The 22,114-nt window shown below is 44.8% G+C and overlaps 1 protein-coding gene across 8 annotated transcripts in view; it reads right to left on the bottom strand.

The window, feature by feature from the left end:
• The window catches only part of PMS1 (PMS1 homolog 1, mismatch repair system component), a 67,671-nt gene that overhangs the window by 4,701 nt on the left and 40,856 nt on the right, over positions 1 to 22,114 (bottom strand). For 7 of the 8 annotated variants that reach the window (XM_085872984.1, XM_085872976.1, XM_085872980.1 and 4 more), the window contains 4 exons: positions 20,345 to 20,538; positions 15,672 to 15,802; positions 15,380 to 15,540; positions 7,470 to 8,083 (listed from right to left, as the gene is read on the bottom strand). In XM_085872984.1, coding sequence (XP_085729110.1) covers positions 7,895 to 8,083; positions 15,380 to 15,540; positions 15,672 to 15,802; positions 20,345 to 20,538 — 675 coding nt within the window. In that variant the 3' untranslated portion in view covers positions 7,470 to 7,894. Of the gene's footprint in view, positions 1 to 7,469; positions 8,084 to 15,379; positions 15,541 to 15,671; positions 15,803 to 20,344; positions 20,539 to 22,114 lie in introns of those variants that run through there. The other variant, XM_085872977.1, reaches the window with a different exon arrangement.

Here is a 22,114-nt window from a genome sequence, read left to right as displayed (position 1 = left end):
AAGTGAAGGCCCGCTGGGCCGGTTACTTTGAGCAGTTGTACCAGGTTATCCACCATCTGTCGAGTTTGACATCAGGGGTGTTACAATCACTGTTGCTGATCCTCCAATCAACTGTGGTCTACCTTCGTTTGAGGAGACACAGGCTGCGGTGAACTGGTTGAAATGAGGTAAAGCTCCAGGGATCTGTGGCATCCATGCCGAACTTCTCAAGGCTGGTGGAAATGCTGCACTCGTGTCATTGCATGCAGTTCTGTGCTCTGCCTGGAACACAGGCATCATCCCAATTGACTGGAAGAGGGGCCTTGTTGTCCCTCTTTGGAAAGGGAAAGGTGATCGCTAAGACTGCAACAACTACTGAGGGGTGACGCTGCTCTCAGTGCCGGGCAAGGTCTTTGCTCGGATAATTCTTGATAGGGTTCGCCACCATATGCTTGAGCACCAGCGACCAGAGCAGTCAGGCTTTACACCAAAGAGGTCAACGAGTGACCGTATCCTTGCTCTTCAGGTCCTCACCGAACGCAAATGAGAGTTTCGGCAGGGGCTGCTTGCAGCCAATTTTGATCTCTGCAAAGCGTTCGATTCAGTGAATCCGGATGCTCTCTGGAGGATTCTTGGTCTTTGTGTGGTGCCACCAAAACTCAAATGTGATTTGTTACCTGCATTGTCCATGAACGTCAACTGCAGCTGTATGGACATGTGGCTCATTTTCCTGACGCTGATCCTGCTCACCAGATTCTCTCAGCAAGGAAGTCTCGTGAGTGGAGGAGGCCAATGGGCCAACCATGTGCTTCAAGGTTGCAGCAGGTTGATCGGCATCTCAGGGAGATGGGGATGGGCCAGGCATCTGCCTGGGGGATGGCCAGACGGAGGCACCTGGAGTACCGGCGGAAAGTGGACGCAGTGATGCGCTGCTCGATGGATGCTCCCATACCTGACCTGACCTGACCTATCGACAGTTCCAGGAGCAGTGGCAGCAGTACCTGGAGCTGAGACAGCAGTTCCAGGAGCTGAGACAGCAGTTCCAGGAGCTGAGACAGCAGTTCCAGGAGCTGAGACAGCAGTTCCAGGAGCTGAGACAGCAGTTCCAGGAGCAACGACAACAGTTCCAGAAACAATGACAACAGTTCCAGCAGCAACGACAACATTACAATGAGCAGCAATGGAGGCAGCAACAGAATCAGGATGAGACCTGCCAAAAAGTAAGTCATCATAATCAAACGTGGGACTACAGATACCAAGGGGGTGAAGAAAATAAATGATGTTTTTACGACTTGAACTACATTTATACTTTGATAATATCCCTGTCTTTTCCAAAGAGTATTTTTGTTACTTTTCATAAATTTCAGATTCTTCATGATTTTCTCCTGCCAATGATGTCATCAATCAGAAACGGTGCGTATCCCTCGTAGAATTTTCCAATTTGGCCTTTGTGCATGAGTTTGATAATTATTGTCATGTAATGTGTTTGAATAACCACCAGACCTTTCGCTCACATGCTGGATACAGTGACTGACATTGTGGCCAAATTAAATGTGCTTGATGAAGTCCCAAATTTATCACGTGTGTGATCGAAAAGCTTCATTGGCAAGAGAAAAATCAGAGGAATTAATCATTCCTGGGCTACTTTTAAAAATTGAATCAAAATGCCATTGACAGTATTGTCACAGGCTCACAGGATTGTCTAGACTCGAGAGAGATGCACACTTGCCTCTGAGCCGTTAAGCCTGGGTTTGAATCTCAATCCAACCACAAACTGTCATCCTGGTTTCTCAGAGGTATTGTGATTCATAAATGTGTGTGCGGTCCCTCGGATTGCCGGGAAATTGGGAGTCCAGTCGACTGGCATTAGTGGTTGTTAAACATCTCACTGTATCCTTTTTGTGCAGAGTGGGCAAGCGATCTCAGACTATTTCAGATCTCAGGCTCAGAAACAGACAACCAGATCCATACCAAACTGGCTATGCGGCATCGTGACCATGCCCTAACCTAAAATTTGTGCTCCTCATGGCCGGATCTACCCTGGGCAGGGGACCACTGCCACCCTCCGATAATCACTCATATTCACTAAAATATATTGGAATGGCCCAGGCTTTGGGGCTCGCCACGAGGGGAAGCACGTGAGTTTCTTCTGAACACCCAGTCCTGAAGCCGCCAACCACAGATAACTCCGTGGTACAATGGGCTGTAGTTTTTACACAGCAGTTGCCGATTGACTTAGACGACTGGGCTAGCAGGGTTACGCTTCGATGTTTCTGTGATATCTTTCTATTGGCACGGCAACCTAAATAGAATCCACCACTCAGACCCACACCTGGTGATGTTCTGCTGCGCAGAACAGATGGGTGCAGCACCGGCTAACAGAGCAAATCAGGTGGTGTACAACTTCCCCTTTAACTCTACTTGTACACTGTTGCGGAGTAATGAAGGAATAGACAACTGAGACAGATTGGAAAATTTCAACAAACAATTGTTTATTTACACACACACAAGCAATCCTTTAAAAGAGAGTATTTATAAGCAAGAAAGCAAAAAGCACATCGGAGCAGATTTAACCACACCACATGTACTTATACAATCTTATTTACACAAAGGACACATGGCCATCATTCAAACAGGAGAGAAGAAAAGAAAATTAAAGGATGGAAAAAAGAAAAGTAGGGTCTTTTCTTTTCTCCCTCACCTCACACAGCCTCAGGGGGCTGTGCCAGTCCAAGTATATCAGAGAATGGGGAAGATGGATCATAAAACCAACAAATGTTAAATCTGAAAACCCACTCTGTACCTCCTGTGCTGCTGCCCTCCACAGCAGGGTTTTTGCATGCCGTCGAGTAGGCCAAAGGATGGTTCCACAGTGTGTGACACCAACTGTCAAACATGGAGGAGGAAGCGTGATGATCTGGGGCTCTTTTGCTGTATCCAGAGTCGGCGACTTTCACAGAGTGACTGGCACCCTGAACCAAAAGGGTAACCACAGCATTTTGCAGCGCCATGCAATACACTCTGGTCTTCACCTAGTTGGTCAGGGGTTCATCCGAGAGGAAGATAATGACCCAAAACATACCTCCAGGCTATGTCGGAACTACCTTAGAAGAAAAGAACAAGACGGTAGGCTTCAAATCATGGAATGGCCAGCACAGTCTCCAGATTTAAACCCCATCGAGCTGGTTTGGGATGAACTGGACAGAAGGGTGAAAGCAAAGCACCCTACAAGTGCAACAGTGTTGGGAAGAACTTTCCGAACAATATTTGATTTCCATTGTGGAAAGAATGCCACGAGTATGCGGCTGTTATATCTGCAAAAGGTGGCTACTTTGACGAGTCAAAAATTCAGATTAAATTTTTTTCAACAAAACGATTCCATTATTTATTTTTTATCTGCAATTCTATATTTGTTCTATGCTTTAATTTCAGAGTACAGTGAAACATTAAACTGATTAAATTTAAGTTAAAACTGGAAAAATGGAGATGTTCTAAAACTTTTGACCGGTAGTGCACTTGGAGAAACCTACACCTGCATGCCACATGGATGTTAACGACTCGGGTCGAGTCTAGCAAAAGGGAGGGGGGTAGTGTTACAGTTCTTGGAACCGTATGCATACAAACATACAGTTGTCCCGAAGTCAGTTATTCCGTTAAGTATATGTGTAGATAGAACCCCTCCTTGTGTTTAGTGGCACATCAAAGGGGTGCGTTGCAATGTTTTTTTAGTTGGATCAATAAATCTTTATATCCCCTCCATTATGAACCACAGTACCTTCCTCTCTCATGGGCTGAACAAATGCTTGGTCGCCTACTCGCCCAACTGGCGACTCGCTGTCCGAGGCAAAATCCTCTTGCAGTAGTTCCTTTTTGACGAGTCCGCATGTGTGGAGTGGGCGGGCTTCCCGGTATGGCTGAAGCCCCGCCCAGAAAGGGCGGACCCATGGAAGCCCTGTCTAATCAAGGCGGACAGTGACGTCAGCTTCACAAAAGCCCCTCCCCACTGAGGGAGTTCTATAAATTACGAAGTGTGCTGAGAAAGTCGTCGGTTGAGGAGCATTCGTGCTGAAAGGGTGAGTGAGTGAGCTGGAAAGTGAGTCGTCTTGAGAGTGAACTGGAAACCCTGATCCCAACCTCGGACTCCGCTCTACACAACCCCGGCTCTTTCGCAGACACGGTCTCCACGCGTGCGGCCGTGGACCGAGCCGCATGACCATTGACGGGTGCCGCACCACGGAGCACCCCTTCCATCCAACGCTCAGGTACCCGAAGGAACTGCGCCCTCAGCTCACCTCCCTCTCTGGCTGTGGGAGTCCTTTGCAAACATCTGGGTTTCTTTTTGTCTGAGTGTGCATCTGAGTGTGTGGTGCTGTCTTTAAGTAGAACTGCATAAGTGTTTTTAGTTGATCATTGTAAATCTTGTCTGTATTATTCTCATGACAAGTCTGCTCTGTGTCTCCTTTGTAAGTTGCTGTAAAATTGTCGCACTACATCTTTCTCTCATCTTCCCCTGCATAACATCCCCAATAAACCTGTTTCCTGTGCCACACATTTTTCCTCGCTTTACTGTAAATAAATTATTGTAGAAATGTTCCCAGTTCGTTTTTGTCTTTTCAATCATTGGTCCAGCATGGTTTGGATCTAAGTTTAGCCGGGTCTTACCCCCGATAATTAATCTGTTCATTCAAGCCGGTACGTCCTTGGTAGTTCCGCTCGGCTGCATCCGATCCGGAGTTGGTAGTTGGTACTCTACCGTAGTTGGTAAAGTGACCCGGTTCGGGCAAGGCGTACTGAGGGCGTGGTTCCCCGGTAGACGACACCACGTGGTTAATTAGGTAAATGGTTCTACACAAAAAGACCCTACGCTACGCGGTGGAGGTATTGGCGTCCACAGTCGGCTAAGCGACCCGCCACGTCACGGAATTATCCGGAGCGACGGCCTACAATTCCGGGAGTCTAGTGGGAGACGACGTAACTTTCCCCACCTAGCGATCGCTCTTGCCACCGGTCCCCAGCCCGTAACAATATATACAAGATGAGAGTTTCTGTAATATATAGATAGATGAATTCCTCGAAGCTGTTTAGCGGAGACCATTGCATGACTGTTTCATCAATGATTCTTCGTTCGGTAATTACGTATTAAAAATTATCTGTTGATCTTCTTTGCCTCAAGTGGACAATTGAGTTTCGAGAGTTGCACAACACCGGAAAGGGCATTCCCCAGTTGGGAAACCACGTCAATCAGGTAAACGGTTTTCACACGGACGGACCTTGTGCTGACGTGGTAGACCAATTCGCGTTCGGCGTTGCCTAGCAACCCACCATGCCGTGAAGTTATTCATGCACGGTGGCCGCAGGTCCGGTGAGTTTGAGGTGACACGAGGGATCCGTTTCCTCCTCGCGGCAGGCCCAAACGTCGTGGCCATAACAATATACACTACATGGCCAAAAGTATGTGGACACCAGCTCGTCCAACATCTCATTCCAAAATCATGGGCAGAAAAAGGAGTTGGTTACCACTTTGCTGCTGTAACAACCTCCACTCTTCTGGGAAGGCTTTCCACTAGATGTTGGAACATTGCTGCGGGGATTTGCTCTCATTCAGCAACAAGAGCATTAGTGAGGTCAGGCACTGATGTTGGGCGATTCGGACTGGCTCGCAGTCGGCGTTCCAATTCAACCCAAAGGTGTTTAATGGGGTTGAAGTCAGGGCTCTGTGCAGGCCAGTCAAGTTCTTCCACACTGATCTCAACAAACCATTTCTGTATGGACCTCGCTTTGTGCACAGGGGCTTGTCATGCTGAAACAGGATAGGGCCTTCCCCAAACTGTTGCCACAAAGTTGGAAGCACAGAATCGTCTAGCTCTAGAATGTCATTGTATGCTGTCGTGTTAAGATTTCCCTTTACTGGAACTAAGGAGCCTAGCCAGAACCATGAAAAACAGCCCCAGACCATTATTCCTCCTCCACCAAACTTTACAGTTGGCACTATGCATTTAGGCAAGTCACGTTCTTCTGGCATCTGCCAAACCCAGATTCGTCCATCGGCTTGCTCGATGATGAAGCGTGATTCATCACTCCAGAGAACGCGTTTCCACTGCTCCAGTGTCCAATGGCGATGAGCTTTACACCACTCCAGCCGACGCTTGGCATTGCTCATGGTGATCTTAGGCTTGGGTGTGGCTGATCGGCCATGGAAACCCATTTCATGAAGCTCTCGACGAACAGTGTTTGTGCTGACGTTGCTTCCAGTCAGTTTTGAACTCAGTCGTGAGTGTTGCAACCGACGACAGACAATTTTTTTTGTGCTACACCCTTCAGCACTCAGCGGTCCCGTTCTGTGAGCTTGTGTGGCCTACCACTTCGCGGCTGAGCTGTTGTTGCTACTAGACGTTTCCACTTCACAATAACAGCACTTACAATTGACCGGAGCAGCTCAAGCAGGGCAGAAATTTTACAAACTGACTTGTTGGAAAGGTGGCATCCTATGACGGTGCCACGTTGAAAGTCACCGAGCTCTTCAGTTCGGCCCATTCTACTGCCAATGTTTGTCTATGGAGATTGCATGGCTGTGTGCTTGATTATATACACCTGTCAGCAATAGTGGTGTGGAGTGTGGCTGAAATAGCCAAATCCACTAATTAGAATGGGTGCCTGCATACTTTTGGCCATGCAGTGTATATTAACATCATGCCTATCTGCTCTTCCATCACGTTCAATACCTTTTATCTCGCCCAAAGCTTTATCTCTTTTTTATCAACTCCAAGAAAGACACCAACTAAACAACTCATGCCAGCAGACAGAACACCCAGTTTAACATCCATCCGAGGGATGACACATACATTGATGAATCACCCTGCATGTGAAACACCAGGATGACAGTTTATAGCTGGGTCGGGATTCAAACCCAGGCTCGACAACTTGGAGGCCAGTGTGCGTACTTCTAGGCATTCTGTCCAGCCCTTACCTAATGGTACTAAATAAAATAAAATAAAATAAAAACTATTTCGTAGAATACAAAGTTTTGTCGAAAAATCGTGGTTCAAGACTAAATTGATCTGACGTTTTTTGTATTCTTTTAAGGAAATTCTGCAAAAAAAATAATTGTGAGATTAAATGGGTGTGAGTGTTACGCTTTTGTTAATCGTGGTAAAACGTACGTATTTCCTTTAGCACTCATTTTGGGTACTCAAAAGGTTAGTGTCACATTAAAGTTGATGTGATGGTAGATTTGGCAATGAAGGCCGACACATTTTTGTCGGGCTCCGTGTACTTTAATATTTGCCACGACACCACTGCACACAACTGCTCGAAGTTTGGTTTTGTGGTCAAGATGGTACACCACATCACATAGGTTAGCACTGGGGTTGATGGTATGTCTAAGTAGAGCACATGGCTAGCTGAGCTGTTGAAGTGGCGACATCCCTTGGGAGTGGTTTGTTTCCACAGGTGGCGGTTTCACACATAAGAAATTGAAGTTGGTGTCATGATACCTCAGTGCTACCCATTTTTATTAAAGCACAATAAAAACCACCCTCCAAGGTGCCTTCATGACCAAATTTTTTACCATCGCTACCACGGATGGGGTAGCCGAGTCGAAAAACAAATTAACACAAAGCAAAACAGCCGATGCAATCATTAAATCAACACATTTCCCCCCCCCTCATCTGTATTATGCAAGCTCACTACTTATACTGTGCAAGATATCTTCACTTTGTTGCCAATATCTCAAGGCACCCCACCCCACCCCTATCTCCATCCACTGGTAATTGATAATACACACTTCCCTGCATCATTCATCGAGCTCTCCATGATACTCAAGCCAACAAAAAGGAAGAAAAACACAAATTAAAATACAATTCACAAACACAACGATTGTACGTGATTAGAGGTCAGAGAAAAGAGTGCATTTTGCCTACAGGCCAATTATTTCCATCTCACTGTTGTCTGCAGGAAGATCAGCAAAGTGATGGAAGAATGGCAATCCATGTAGACAGCGGTGACAATCTGCTGGCAACACATTGTACATCCTCTGCAGCTTCTCTGCGATCTCATCCTCAGGTAGTCTGGCAGGCATCTGTCTCGCCATCCTCACAGCCTCCCCCTGAATATACATGAAAGTTGGGCATACGCAGAAACCAAGAACAACCTGCTTGCCATCTACATCACAATTACATGTTCAAAGCTCCAGAGGAGTCAAGTACACAATTCACTTGCAAGTCAACAGTGTCAATTAAATCCTCAATGATTGATCTTCTTCCAACAACCTCATTTTCCAGGAAGAATGATACGCCACAAAGAAAAATCTTCTGCTCTTCTTAAATCTATCAAAGCAACTTTTCCAAAGCACACGTCATTACATCAATTGGGGGAAGTCAGAAAACTTGACAACACTGGTTCCAAGATGTACAGGGTGTTTACAAAGTCCATCTGCAGAACTTGACAGAATAGGAGAACCAACACACAAGAGGAAAGGCTAACATTAATTAACTCAGCTGACGATTAATATCAACATCATCATCAAGATTAACATGAACATCTACATTATAAAACTACCAAATACCCATTGCTTCGCTGATGGGAATAGTGAGAGGGAGAAGGTTGGAGGAGAGGGAGGGGTGGGGGAGAAAGCATGATGGGGGAGAATGAGCAGGTTGAGGGGGAAAGAGAGGAGGGAGGGGGAGGAGGGAGGGGTGGGGAGGAGGCAAGGAAGGAGGGAGAGTAAGAGGGGAACCAGAAGGGAGGGACAGTTAAGAGAAGAGGGGGGGGCGAGGAAGGGTTTGGGAAGGGAAAGCAGTGTGAGGTGGAGCGCTAATTACAACTCATTCTGTCTCATCAAAATGATTCTGCACAGAATAACAGTGAAGATGGAAACAAAATAATGTCTGAAATCCATTTACTACCTGTCATACGATAAACACGGCCCAGAGATAAACACCACCCAGACACATCCGGAAACAATCACTGCTTGGATATGCCCGGAGACAAACTCCCATTCGGACAAAATTGCCGTGGGGATGCGTCTGGAGCCAAGCTGTCCAGAGACAAACATTGCTCGACGCTCGGGACGACGGGGACACGGACCACCCGGTCGGGACGACGGGGCCACGGAACACCCGCCCGGGACGACGGGGCCACGGAGCACTCGCCCGGGACGACGGGGCCACGGAGCACTCGCTCAGGACGACGGGGCCACGGAGCACTCGCTCGGGACGACGGGGCCACGGACCACTCGCTCGGGACGACGGGGTCACGGACCACTCGCTCGGGACGACGGGGCCACGGACCACTCGCTCGGGACGACGGGGCCACGGACCACTCGCTCGGGACGACGGGGCCAGGGACCACTCGCTCGGGACGACGGGGCCACGGACCACTCGCTCGGGACGACGGGGCCACGGACCACTCGCTCGGGACGACGGGGCCACGGACCACTCGCTCGGGACGACGGGGCCACGGACCACTCGCTCGGGACGACGGGGCCACGGACCACTCGCTCGGGACGACGGGGCCACGGACCACTCGCTCGGGACGACGGGGCCACGGACCACTCGCTCGGGACGACGGGGCCACGGACCACTCGCTCGGGACGACGGGGCCACGGACCACTCGCTCGGGACGACGGGGCCACGGACCACTCGCTCGGGACGACGGGGCCACGGACCACTCGCTCGGGACGACGGGGCCACGGACCACTCGCTCGGGACGACGGGGCCACGGACCACTCGCTCGGGACGACGGGGCCACGGACCACTCGCTCGGGACGACGGGGCCACGGAGCACGCGCTCGGGACGACGGGGCCACGGAGCACGCGCTCGGGACGACGGGGCCACAAACCACTCGCTCGGGACGACGGTGCCACAAACACCTCGCTCAGGAGGACGGGGCCACAAACCACTTGCTCAGGACGACGGTGCCACAAACACCTCGCTCAGGACAACAGGAACAAGGATCACTTGCTCAGGATGGCGGATCATGGACCACTTGCTCAGGATGACTCAACACGAACCACTTGCTCTGAATAACGTGGCGCAGCAAAAGCGTCCGCAGTGAGTGAATGATTCGCTCATAATGACACAGCGCGGTACCACCATCGACTGTGGGGCACTCAGCATGTGACTTCAGCACTTAAGCAAGCACTCCAATTAAATGGTCGATTCGGAACAGCTGGCCAGGCTGTGGCTGCTTGCCATATTGGATTCCTTTAACTTTAAAGCCGATCATCACCACGGCCGCAGCAGTTAAAGATATTAAATTAATTCGTTGAAAGAATGACTTTATCCACAAAAAGAGTTGTTGTTTCACGTAGAACGAGCCTGAAGACATCACAAAGTTAATCGCCCGTGAAATAAACATTGCAGATAATCCGCCACATTGCCTGCTTGTCTGTGCACGTGTCACATGGTACATCGGTTCGCGGTGCGAGCAAACGTTATTACTTTATTTTAAAACGTTAGTTTTTCACAGATTTGCTTTGATTCCCTGTGGAGCACCTTGCGAAACATGCGAAAATATCAACACAGATCTGGCAGACGTGATGGATAAGCAGTACATCTGGGAAATAGGGCGCGATGTCAAGCAGTGAATGCATTAAATCATATAGTTCAATAAAGCTGGTTAATTTTAGCACGGTCATAATTCTTTTGTTCACTCAATATACAGTACTTCCCCAAACAGGAGAAAAAGATAAGTTTAATGCTTTGAAAATTTCACATTTTCTTGTGTATATATGGAGAAGATGGGGCCTATATTTGTATGTATATATGGAGATAGAGGGAGCTATATACCTATTCACTTTAAACAAGCCTTGCTTGCTTGAAGTAAATATGTATATGGGCGGAGTTACAAGACTCGTTATTTATTTAAATTATCAGATTTCACTCCAGATTTCGACACTTATTTAGTCCGGACGATATCCGATCCTCAAAGCCAAATAATATTTTGATGATATACTTTACTTATTCCGTGAGAGTAGGAGTATATAATGGAAAATTGCATCGTTATAATGCATGAAATTGCTCCAAATTGCTCTAATTTGAAAACTATGGTATTTACAAAAGCGATATTTCCAGTGTTTACTAGCCATGGTGAACAGGCATTCGATGATATGAGTGAGGAAAGTGGGGGGAAAAAAACTTTATCGTTAAGAAATCATTGCGGCCTGTTCCAAGTCAAGGCATGGTTGAGCAGGCCAAAAAACATGGCAGCTTCAGACCCCAGCGAGGTAACCTAGGATACGCCTTGAGACCCCAGAGAGCGAGGTGTCCGAGGATGCACCCAACAAAGAATACAATTTAATGAGGCCATTAATTATATCTTTAAAAGGGGTGTTTTAATGAAACATACAATTTTCACTCATGCACTTCCTTGGAATTTTCTTTGTCGGCATGCAAAGTTTCAGACTGCAAGGTTTCATGGTTTTGGAGTTATGGAGGACACACACAGACACACACACACACACACACACACACACACACACACACACACACACACACACACACACACACACTCACACACACACACACACACACACACGCGCACGCACACACACACACACACACACACACACGCACGCACGCACGCACGCACACACACACACACACACACACACACACAAACACTTATTAGTGTGGATATTAGTATTAGCTGTGTCTGTCAGTCTGTCTGTTTGTTTGTCATGTTCCGACGAGAACGTATTAACAGATTTCAATAAATCCAACGACGATGGATTCAGAGACTTCCCGGGAAGGTTTTTGATGCAAATAAATAAATAAAGGTCGGTTTGTCTGTTTGGGTAGGTGTGCACATGTGTTAAAACTGCAAATGCCAACTTGAGACAATGAATATCCCTGCACGGAGGGCAGGATCTCCCAAGAATCCTTTTTTGTTATTGCCCCATAGATTAGCCATCACAGCAAGGATCAGTATTCCCATCAGCAAGGTGACTGGTCTTATATGCTCATCTACACAAAACATACCAGGGTAGATGATGATCAGGAGGTAACGGGACTTTATAAACACCCTGTAGATACTCTGTATTTTAGTATGGCTGGCAGGATGGCCGCGAGGTACGCACATTCACCGCTAAGCTGTCCAGCCTTGGTTTGAATCCCGACTGAGCTATAAACTGCCATTCTGGTGTTTCACAGACAGGGTGATTCAACAACATGTGTGCCATCCCTCGGATGGACGATAAACTGGGTGTTCTTGTCTGCCGGCATTAGTTGGTGGACAATAAATATCCCACGGTGTCCTTTGTGAAGAGTAACCGAGCTCTTGTCGGCACCCTAAACAAATTACAAATTCCTGCCCTAACCTGCAGAAGGTACTGCATCAGTAGCAAAGCCCCACTTCCAGCAACGATGCAAACATCAGCCACAGGTTGCACATGAGATGATTGAATGACTACTTTAGTGATTTTGATGCAACTATTCCATGGAAGAACTAGAGTTCATAGAACACATTACCATGCGCAGAAGCAAGGACATGAGAAACGAGGACATGGGCGGGGTCTACGAGCCAATGATTTGAATGGTCGTGATGACGTAAAATGCCTAATATTTTGTCCGAGCACCAATAAATGGAAGGGTTTTGAAAGTGCCAAGAAGGTGATTTGTGTTCCAGTGTTAAAATATGTATATAATTACTGTATATTCATATAAAATAAGAGATTTGAGAGGTTCTAGAAACCATTTTTTCAGAAGTTTACACCACCTTATTTCATTTTATTTTAACTTTTTTTTCTAAAAATAATTTTTAAAAAGTCATTAATCATAGATTATTCTAGTTTTCGTCTTGAAATATTGCAAAGGGTTTCAATATGATATGTACAGTTCCCTCAGCCCTTGTCTTGCTTTGTTTTGCTCTCTGTGTTGACTTCATCTTCACCTGGGAGTGGTGCAAGTTCTCTGAAGATGAGCAGTCGAGGGAACATTCAGATGGCATTCGCTGGCACCCTGTCTCTGGGTTCAGTATAACCCTCGAGTATGATGATATTATAGCCCCGTTAGCCGGCAGGTGATGATACACCACCATTCACCCAGGTACCACGCTGAGGTAGGGTTGGATTTGTAACCCGGACACACACGCCACACGTGGACACATCACACGACGCACACACTAACACATGATGTGTACACACTAAGACTTCCGTCCTTGTGATTGATTTTATTTTATCTTCAAGTATGGTGTCTGGGATATGAGTCTTTTCTTCGAGACACACACACACACACACACACACACACACACACACACACACACACACACACACACACACACACACACACACACACACACACACACACACACACACACACACACACACAAACACACAAACACACACACACACTTCTCCTTTTCAAATGTTGCCTTGCATTTCCAAGCACGGTCCATGTGCATCTTGCTTGTAAACCTTGCATATAACAGGGATAATGGTGACCATACAAAGCCGATGGAACAGTCCAGAGCCGGTGATGCTCGACTGAGATGCGTTTTTCGTCGCTATAGAGGCTTATCCATGCATGTGTGCAACTCCAAACATTCTGCCAACTCCTCTCAGAAATTAAAAAAAAAGATAATTTTGGAACAATCTTTGAGAAAAACATGCACCAAACAAACTGGGCTTGGCACCACCATATTCGTCAGAATAAAGAACCTCAAACAGTTCTGCAAATAGTTATGCTCTCTCAGGGCATGAGGCAGCATTAATGCAGGTCCTCGCAGTGATGATGACTCTGCCCTCAGAGCATGAATATTTTTTGAAGTACCGTATTACTAAACGGAAGGGTTTTTTTTTTAAGTGGTAAAAAGACGATTTGTTTTCAAGTGTTCAAGTATATAACTCAATTGAAATAAAATCAAGATTGTAAATGTCCTATTAATCTATTAATTCCGAAAGTTTACTGCCATTTTACCACCGTTGACATAGTGTCTGTTACATCACCCTAATTAACTGTCCAAGTACGGTACCATGGTGTATTTATTTATCGACCATCGAGCTAGCACTTGCCAAGCCAACCGTTCCATATCGACAATTTTGAATGCAGTGCTTCCTTGAGTGCTTAAGCCACTTGGCACGCGCTCTCCAACAAACTTGGTAACTGAACACACCTCTGCAAAAGTAGATGTTTTTGTAAGTATTATGAAGGCGAACTGTGTGGAATTATGATGAAATAAGGGTTTAAAGAGGTTTAAAGGCATACAAGTCAAAAATTATGGGTTTTACCACCATTTTACCCAGGGTCTATTACACCACCCCCATCTAACACATTACTTTAGTTATTTATGTCCTTTATATTGCCCTTAAAAGCACTGAGTGTCCTGTTTGGAATGATTTTCAATTTTGTTTGACTGTTGGGCAGTTAGACAGAGTAAAAATATTGTCTCACTCTTCTCTGTGCATGTGCGGTCAGGATTAATTCTGAGGCAAAGTACGTTAAAACGATAAACTTGTCTTCTTATTCATGTTCTGATTGGTGTTCAAAATGTAACATCCAATTTAAATAGCCTGTTGCTCGATTATAAACTGATAGTACGAACAGACAGACTTGAGCCAATTGTTTAACCCCGATTTTTGTATCGTGTGCGCAGGGTAACTACTCCAGAAGACATCATCAACCATCATCAAAGAAGATAATGGAATTGAATAAAAGACGAATCGAAAGTACCTTTATGAGTGTGGCACTAATGGTATTACCTTTAGACATGAATCTCAGATAATGATAAAGGAAAGGAGGGAAAACGTGGCAGAGATAGGCACAAAGACATGTTCACATCAAGCTATTTTCTCTTTTGAAAAAAAGCTTTCATCTTGTAGTTCAAAATATATTATGAGGACATCTCAGCAAGGAGGAGCTACTGCTTCAGTACCAACAATGAACAATGAATAACGATACATAAAACTACACATGCATCTATGTTTCTTCCAAGGGAACGACTGCAGAAAGTTTCCCGTCACTATAAATAATAGTTCACTTTAATTTCTCTAAAATAAATACCAAACCCCAAATCAAGGCTTCCAGTAGCAACCTTGAAAATGTTGCTGATTTTTCACTGCATAAAGACAACCCACAGTACAAGAATCAATTCCGGTGCAATGCCAATGTCTTCACTTCACGAGTTAAGTTGTATCCCCTTACTCAGTCAGCAGGAAGTGTTCAAGAACAGATTATTTTCACAATGCTCACAGCAAACACCTTCTCCCTGACTTATTCATAAATTATTGTATGCTGCCACTATTCGTGTCAAAAGGTTGATTCGATGTACAGTACCTCCACAAATGACAATTGTGTGAAATCATGTGGAAGCAAAATTGAACGAGGAAGTAGATTAACTAGAAAATCTCCAAGAAACCCCTCAATACAATGTCCAAATGAAACCAGGTGCCCCTGAGAAACTTACTTGAAGATAGTTGATGATCTTGCGAGGTCGACAGGCATGTGGAGAGTTAGCGTGCTTGTCTACAATCGCCTCGAGCACCTCTCGAAGGTCAGCAAGCCCGTAAAATGCCACACACGTGGCCAAGGCTGCCAGCTCCAATCCCACTAAACTGCCTGAACTATCTAAAAGGAAGGCAGCAATGGAGATCTCAAAGTTGTTTGGAGAGGGTATTTTAGTGGTAGTAATTATTAAAATGATAAGGATCTTGAGACTCAATGATCGATGTAAGAACCCTCGTTCCCAATCCAAGCACCTTCAAACTTGCGGATGCGGAAACCATTGTTCACAAGTCGCAGGTCTGTAATGTGAGGCGCAAGGTCAAGGGGAAACTGTTCCGTTTTCAGGGCACACACCGCATCCAGGTATCGCGATCCACCCAGGACCCTGTCCCCCCCCCACCACCAAAAAATAACCGCAATTAAATTAACAAAAACTCTTATTACATAATGCTGTCATAAATCAAAACCAAGCAACGAGAAGTTCCAATTAATTGGCTACAAGTAGCAGAATGTCAATGAATAATAATATCCTTCAATGGCACTTTATATTAAACAATCTGTTTTCCCTGACATTTCATAAATGACATCTCAACGATTTTTCTCTCTGGGGGCTGTTAATGTGAAAGCAAGTCATTCTCACTTTATATCTCTATCTATCTCATGTGCACCCATGAAGATGGTGAAGAGCAGGCTATTTCAAGTCAATTGTATGAAAATTGACGATTATTCCTCCCAGATCAACAAAGATGAACCCAGCGATAATATATTTAAAACTCAGCCCAGTTGGACATGCCTGCACATATTCACCATCACTATTAATAACTGCATAATATACTTTACACATGAAGTTACATTGTTCTTTTATATACGTACACTTTCTTGGCATGCAAAGATTTATTTTGCAGTAATTAGGGTACCCTGTGAGTACAGGGTACCCTATTGTTTTTCTTCTGTTTATTATTACGCATTATACATTATTATTATTATTTTTCCGCCGGCATTTTGCACCCTTCTTCACTTTAAAAATCATTTTGTCTGGGACGCTAAGTCCGATCGACACGAAGTTTTCACCATAGTATGTATCTTTTTTGATAGCACACTCGCGTTATAATTATGACGTCATTGGTCACGTGGTGCGGGCGCCATCTTGAAAAAACCGAAAAACTTTGGACCTCTGTATCTCTGAAACTTTCTAGGGTAAAAATGTTTTTGCTTCATAAATTTTACAAAGCTCCCTCTGGGGAACACGTGTGATTTTTCTTGACGTCAGAAGTGAAGCGATACACCGGTGAAAATTCGTCAAGTAGAACGCCATATAGGAAAAATCTGAAAAATTCTGAGCGTCATCCACACCAAAATTCATCGTCAAAAATGTTTTTTTTGACGTCATCGATGACGTAATTCGGCCGCCATCTTGTTTTTTAGTGTTTTTTTTTTTAATCTTCTTCTCCAGAAGGGCTGGACAGATTAAGGCGAAACTTTACAGGTACATTCCCCCTGAGGTCCTCTTTCAAGTTTGTTAAGTTGTTGTTGATACGTCACATGGTTTGGCGGCCATCTTGAAAAAACTCTAAAACCTTCAAACATCTTCTTCTCCAGAAGCGCTGGTCCAATGAAGGCGAGATTTCAGAACTATATTCGTGACATGTATGCGATGCAAGTTTGTTAATTTCAAAGTGATAGGTCACATGGTTTGGCCGCCATGTTGGATTTAAGAAAAATATTAAATAATGTTTTCTTTGGTATTCCAGAAGCCATCGAAGCGAAAATTTGCAAGTACCTTCCTCCCTCAAGTCTGCATACATGGTAAAAATTTTTTTACCTCAGAAGTCACATGGTTTGGCGGCCATCTTGGATGGAAAAATAGACCTTATCCGATTTACACGAAACTTCACACACTTGTTCGGGTCGACGATGGAAAGCAGAATTTAAATTTATGATATCATAGGTCACAAGGTTCGGCAGCCATCTTGGATTGAAAATGAATAAATTTTAAAAATCTTCTTCTCCAGAAGGGCAAGATAGATTAAGACGAAACTTCACACATATATTCCCCATGAGGTCCTTTCTCAAGTTTGTTAATTTGTTCTTGATCGGTCACATGGTTTGGCGGCCATCTTGAAAAAACCCGAAAACCTTCAAACATCTTCTTCTCCAGAAGCGCTGGCCCAATGAAGGGGAGATTTCAGAACTGTATTCGGGACAGGAAGGCGATATAAGTTTGTTAATTTCGAATTGATAAGTCACATGGTTTGGCCGCCATCTTGGATTTAAGAAAAATATTAAATAATGTTTTCTCTGGAACCGCTAAACCAAACGAATCGAAAATTTGTAATTATCATCGAGAGGGCAGTCTGCACGCATGGTAAAAATTATGACGTCACACGTCACATGGTTTGGCGGCCATCTTGGATAGAAAAACGCACCTTTACCGATTAACACGAAACTTCACAAACGTGTTCCAATACCCAGTTGGAAGCAGAATATAAACTTCTGATGTCATAGGTCACATGGTTCGTCAGCCATCTTGGATTGAAAAACAACATCTTTAAACGTCTTTTTCTCTGAAACGACTGAACAGATCCAGGCGAAACTCGACCACTATGACCGCCTCTCCATGACGAATAAAAAGTTCTCACCCCCTTTTGAGGTACGACGCAACGTTTGGCAGCCATATTGGATTGAAGGAAAAATATTAATTAATGTTTACTCTGGAACTACTGCATCAATAAATGTGAAACATCAAGTTTATGGTGGAACGCTCATGCGGAATGAGGGTTTGAAATTTCAACGGGATCGGGCCCAGAGTTTGGCAGCCATGTTGGTTTTAAGAAAAATATTAAATAATGTTTTCTCTGGAACTGCTTAACCTGGAGAAGCGAAAATTTGCAGTTATCATCCACCATCATGTTTGCACACGTGGTGCAAATTATGACATCACAAGTCACATGGTTTGGCCGCCATCTTGGATTGAAGGATAAATATTAATTAATGTTTACTCTGGAACCGCTGCCTCTATATATGCGAAACTTCAGATTTATAATTCAGGTGATATGCGAAACAAAAGTTTAAAATTTACGGTCACGCGGTTTGGCAGCCAGAATTATTTAATTATTTGAATCTGTTCGCCAGTAATAAGGAAATTGAACGCTTTGTGCTGCCCCGTTCGTAGGTCTTCAGTCCCACACCATATCGAAGCAGGCCTCTGTTTGTATCACTCTTCAATCATGTTTTTTTCTGGAACCACTTTCCCGATGAATGCGAAACTTTGCGACTGTCATCTGCAGAAAGTCCCATGTTGTATCAAACACGGACGGACTGGGTACCCGGTCATCACTGCCAGCAGTTATAAAGTGGCAGTTCTAGTTGTTGTTGTTTTTAACCAACCCAAAAGTATAGTGGTGACAATATAAACCAGAAGGGCACTCGGTCGAGCGCATCCCTCTGCCACGCAAAGTCTGATCAACAAGAATATGTCGGGCCCAATATATGTTTGAAATATCATGTTGTATATCGTTTTTGGCCCAATCTCTCAATGGTAAAGAATCATTTTGAAAATTAAACAAAACAAGTGAAATCCTTCAATACAGTGCGTGTGGTGAAGCAAATGAGTACACTAATGTTATTGAAAGAACCACTTATCACTTTGCCACCAATATCTGCCATAATTGAAGGTAAATTTTCACTACTAATGCATGACGAAATACTTGTTTATGGCTAATATTAAAGAGAATGATGGCATAAGAAGAACTTAGCTTTCAGCGTTCGGCGCGAAACGCCATGGTGGGCGGAAATGACGTCTTTCGTTCATTCGTACATGAGAGGGGAGCGTTTCTTGGTTTTTTTTTGCCGTCGAGCAATAAATTCAATGGTTTTCACATATATAACACATTAGTTTCAAAAAATACAAAAAATTTCCATTGAAATACTTGGGTATTTCCGTCAATCGTCGCCATTTCCGTCTAGGTTACGCCCTGCCATCTACCGGACAGCCGTCATTGGCTCACTTGAGGCACATGGGGGGGGTGGGGGGACACCGGGGACATTTCAAACTCGGTGCAATTGTATACAGCATACGCGGCTGTAATTATTGTATCCGGAGCTGGATTCGGATTTTCACCGAAATCGAATGGATTCGTCCTCGTCACACACCCAACCTGTCTACCAAGTTTCGGCCGAATCCGTCCACAACTTTTTGAGATATCGTGCTACTTAATCGGTTTCGCCCGATCTCTCAATGGTGAAGAATCACTTGAAAATAAATTATCAGATCCAGATCTGGATTCGGATCTTCACCAAAATTGAATCAATTCTTCCTCCTCACACACCCAAAGTGTCCACCACATTTCGGCCAAATCCATCCCAAATTTTGAGATATCCTGTTCACAGACAGACGGGGTGAAAACATAACCTCCGCCCACCTTTGGTGGTGGAGGCAAACAGTCGCTCCTGCTGTTTACGATGAAACTGAAAGAGAGGAAACCCGGGGTGTGTGCAGTTACCAAGCAGCTAGTAAGCACTTGCCAAGCCAGCCATTCCTTGCCAATGGTTTCAAATGGAGTGTTTAAGCCACTTGGTGAGCACTCTACAAGAAAATTGGTGACTGAACACACCCCCGACATTCTTGAGGCCCGAGCCTAGATCTACTGTAATCTATATACCTCATAGAGGATAATAACATCACCCTTCCTGCGACTCCCGTAGGGAGTGTGTGTACTCAGAGAAATTGGGAAACGGCAAATGCTTTATAAAGTTCACACATATTCGCATTCTTGATTGGTTTAATGCTTCTGGTGAAAGGACAAATTAAAATTGGAGAAAGAATAGATGTAATAGTCATACTTCTCAAACAAAAACAACAGATCAAACACAATTCTTTGTAATGCTCGAGCAATCAGGACAGATAAGTTAATATTGTGGCATGCACCTTTCAGAGAGGGTCACTGGGGTACCCAGAGGCTCGACCGGAAGAGCATGACTTTCAATTAAGTGTTGGTAAAGCATTGTCTCCTCCAAGCGGAAGTGGTTAACCAGCAGAAGCCGCATGCCATCCCTCGCCACCCATGCTCCTCGGCCACCAAGACGACCAACCGTGACGATGCCAGTGGGTACCCAGCGTTGCTGAAAGAGCAGGAAAAGCATGAAAGGTGATGAGAAGTAATGGGCTATGTGCATGGCTCAATAGCTGGGAAGTTCATCCTTCTTTACAATGCATTACTTTATATAACTTGTTGTGAAGACACATTTTATGAAGAACTCAAAAGGATTTTCTCCTCGAATTACAAGAATAGCAATGGTCAGATCCCTGTTTCTTCAAACTTTATGGTCAGGGAGAATGCAACAAGTTTGAAGAAACGAGGGTTGTCTCAAGGGATGAACACAAACAGGTCGGCAAATAAAAGGGAAGGGAACGGGGATAATAGCAGAAAGAAGGGCCAAAAGTGATAAAGGAGGGCTGGGTGGGGGGGGGGGGCGAGGTCTGTATGTAAACAAAAGTCTATTTTATTAGGATCCTCTGTGTTCCCTAGTTCATAAACATCACTATAATTGTGTTAATTTTCCTCAAGATCAATATTTGTTTGATACATATTTTGCTTCTTCAACAAAACAGAACAAGAACAAATTTTGTTGCGCTTTTCAGTTGCTTAGCCCTTCTCAAGAACAACATTAGTTTATAACTATTTACGAATACGATGCAAGACTGTGCGATTCCCCTTATAGGTTCACCCACTATAACAGCAGTTGAAATCCCAAAAACTTGGCACTTTGTTCAATCTCATATAATGTACTCAAAGCACCCGCTCTCAATGGGAGTGGCCAGGGGGGTTATGTTATTATCCTTATTCAAATGTGCAATTCAAAATACTTCTCCAAAATACCTCTCTTTGCATAATTCAAAACACCGCACTGCACTGGAAAGCATGTGGACAGGAATACTGTACTGTAAACCCTTCCCACCTGGAGTGAGGCAACACGATACACATTTACATCGAGAATTTGCACCCCCCCCCTCCACCACCCCCACCCCCAAGACCTCTGGCAAAGATAAAAACACCCCTATACACTAACTGGGGTCATGCTGATCCTATGTAGCAAATATGAATGTAATTGGTCAATAAACTGTAGGAGAAGTAGCGTCACACAAAAACACACACACACACACACACACACACACGGCTCAGAATGAACCAAGTGAGTCAAAGGATGAGCACCTCAACCTATATAAAGTACCCCTGATAGTCAATGCCTCAAACGGCCTATTCTAGCCCAACTCCGACTGCATGGCCTCTCATGCCGAGCCCGTTTCAACAAATGGAAGAGCTGTGAAAAGCGAGTTTCTGGCACCCTACAACTAGGCTGGTGGTCATCGATAGCAGTCACGAAGGCTGCCCACTTGAGTGAGAGAAAATTCTGAAGCAAGACCAACTGTGGCAGGTAGGTGTTTATCAGCCGACCCAAGGCAGCACCTGGGTGAGGCCACTGAAGAGACCTTCAATGGCCTCGCAATTTTTAGTCGCTTGGGGTGCAGGTGCCAGGTATGGTTTTTGTCATGGGGTGAGTGGAGGTGCATGGGGATAATGAAAGGACATGTAATAAGTAAAAACAATGACTAAAAGTAAACCTCCGATTACAATCATCAAAAATACATATCTCGAGAAGGGGTTAGATTGTTAGAACATGCATAGTAAGTTGAAAA

Source organism: Eptatretus burgeri, chromosome 3 (assembly GCF_056783735.1).
Source record: "Eptatretus burgeri isolate ZD-2024b chromosome 3, Ebu_testis_v1, whole genome shotgun sequence".
NCBI lineage: Eukaryota > Metazoa > Chordata > Myxini > Myxiniformes > Myxinidae > Eptatretus > Eptatretus burgeri.
The sequence above is the reverse complement of the archived record's forward strand: the minus strand, read 5'-3'. Positions and strand labels throughout refer to the sequence as shown.